We start from the raw sequence: 2,226 nt of genomic DNA on the forward strand, positions 1-2,226 counted from the left end.
ATGCTTTACTATTTGCATCCTGAACCTTTCTTGCAATATCTGCTTCCTTGTCAAAATCATCTTTAGAAGGAACATCTTCCACTACGACACCATCAGTATCACTATCATCTCCATGATCAGATTGTTTGTCAACATGCTCGACATCATCCTCAGTACCCAGTCAACAGCTATGAGACGAGTCTCAAACTATGATCCATTGAGTTTTCGAATGGCACTTTCATTGTGGCCCTTGCTTCTGCATAAAACTACCGCCTTTATTGTGTTTTCTATTTTCCTGAAACCTTAGCCACCTTCATTGTGGTCCTTTTGCCGCCTTCATTGCGGTTTCTATTTCTTAGCCACCTTCATTGTGGCCCTTTTTGCTGCCTTCATTGCAACAACTTGAGATTTATTTTTGGCCTAATTTGCACTCCATATAATTCCTCCCATGACAATGTTGCAGATCTTCTAACTAAAGGGATAAACAGTAGCAACTTTGAAAGAATTGTATTCAAGCTGGGAATGGAGAACACCTATTCACCAGCTTGAGGGGGAGTGTCAAAATATGTTTTTATTTAATATCCCTCAAGTATAGGGATTTAGTTGAATAGGAGTAATAGTAGGGATTTAGTTGAATAGGAATAATAGTAGAGATTTAGTTGAATAGGAGTAATAGTAGGGATTCAATTATATAGGAGTACTAATAGGGATTCAGTTATATAGGAGTACTAATAGGGATTCAGTTATATAGAAGTACTAGTAGGGATTTAGTTATATATGAGTAATTATAGGGTTTGGTTGTTTAGTAAACTAGTATAAATATATCTGATGTATTACCAATATTTTTCAAGTTTCAATAAATATAATTTTATTCTAATTCTTGACACATATGATCTAGCTTGAGGGATATTGTTGCTATCTACATAAATCGTATATTTTGTTTATAGGAATATTATGTAATAAGGTAGATTTGATATTGTAGTTATTATGTAATTAATATTGTTTGCTTCTTTCAAACTCTTTATAATTGAATCTTCGTAGTATAATTTAAACATGATTTATATGTCATTCTCTTTTTCTCTCATTCAACAACGTCATTAAATAAATTAAACAGTTATAAGTTATAACTATGGATGCATCGGTGCACCACTTACATTATTATGAGCTTAGATAGTTTAGGTAGTTCATAGGTTGAATGCAAATGCATTTGTGCATATATATATATATGTATGTAGTGATACTAAACTCTCTTAACACCTGTTTGGCATAATTTGCAAAACTACAAAAAAAAAAAAAAATACCTGTATATTGCGCTAAAGCAGTGAGTGCAATGGCATTGGCCTTCACCCCCTCCTTGTTACATATATATTTTAGTCTACAAAGGACATTTAAGAAGGAACTAGTGAAACTAAATGAACACATAAGGCAATGGCAAAAAATAATTTAATGCCAAAATATGTGGTCTAGCAACAATATGTACAGTATGTGGCCCTTATCAACACTTTAGCAAGATAGCGGATGGCAGGATGGCCACTATTTTGAAATGTTTATACATTTTATATAACTTGTACATAAAAACTTTTGATTCACCCGTGAGAGGATGAAAAAGGACAGCATAACTGAGACAGTAGGAAAGAAGCACAAAAGTTGTCGTTCACCTATGTGTCTCTCTTTTTTAAGCCTTTCAAGGGCGGCTGTCTTATGTTCTATGACAGCTGTAGCTAGCTGTGCCAGCTGTAAATAGTGAGACAATCATAACTGTCTAATACTCTATCTCATTGTATAAGTACTCTCAATCTTGTATTTAGTCATTCAATGAAATACAGAGTTTACTTATCATTCAAGAATGCTTTATTGTATCTCATTTTCGCTCAACTATGAATTCTAAAATCGATAACACTGGCCTAGCAACAATGGGTAGCTATTTCCTATGGGTAATATTTATACAGTTGTTAGTTGTTTCTCCCCTTTTTCCAAGTTTGGTGTTCTGTGTTATTATATAAGTTTTCCAATTTCAAAGTGTTAACTTAAGAGATTGCAAAAACAAATAGGATAGTTTTATAGATAGCAATCATTGATGGAGCCAAGGTTGTTAGGAGCGAGCTCTAAAGCGTAAGATCGTAAGATCTTACGTGTTTTTAAATGTGAATAGTGTTAGAGCGAAGGCAAAATCGTTGGAGAACTCAGATCTTTGAGCGCGCAGAGGAAGAGCATGGGAGCGGTGCGCCGTGACGCGAAGAGGAAGAG

General features: G+C 34.5%; 1 protein-coding gene across 2 annotated transcripts in view; it reads right to left on the reverse strand.

Moving 5' to 3' along the window:
* The window catches only part of LOC101503481 (uncharacterized), a 38,181-nt gene that overhangs the window by 20,381 nt on the left and 15,574 nt on the right, over positions 1 to 2,226 (reverse strand). For both annotated transcript variants that reach the window (XR_012162737.1, XM_004513970.4), the window contains exon 11: positions 1,281 to 1,354. Coding sequence is in view for 1 of the 2 variants with exons in the window: in XM_004513970.4 (XP_004514027.1) it covers positions 1,281 to 1,354 (74 nt within the window). In the remaining variant the exon portion in view is untranslated. The remainder of the gene's footprint in view (positions 1 to 1,280; positions 1,355 to 2,226) is intronic.

The sequence above is a fragment of the Cicer arietinum genome, chromosome 4, assembly GCF_000331145.2.
Source record: "Cicer arietinum cultivar CDC Frontier isolate Library 1 chromosome 4, Cicar.CDCFrontier_v2.0, whole genome shotgun sequence".
Taxonomy (NCBI): Eukaryota; Viridiplantae; Streptophyta; class Magnoliopsida; order Fabales; family Fabaceae; genus Cicer; species Cicer arietinum.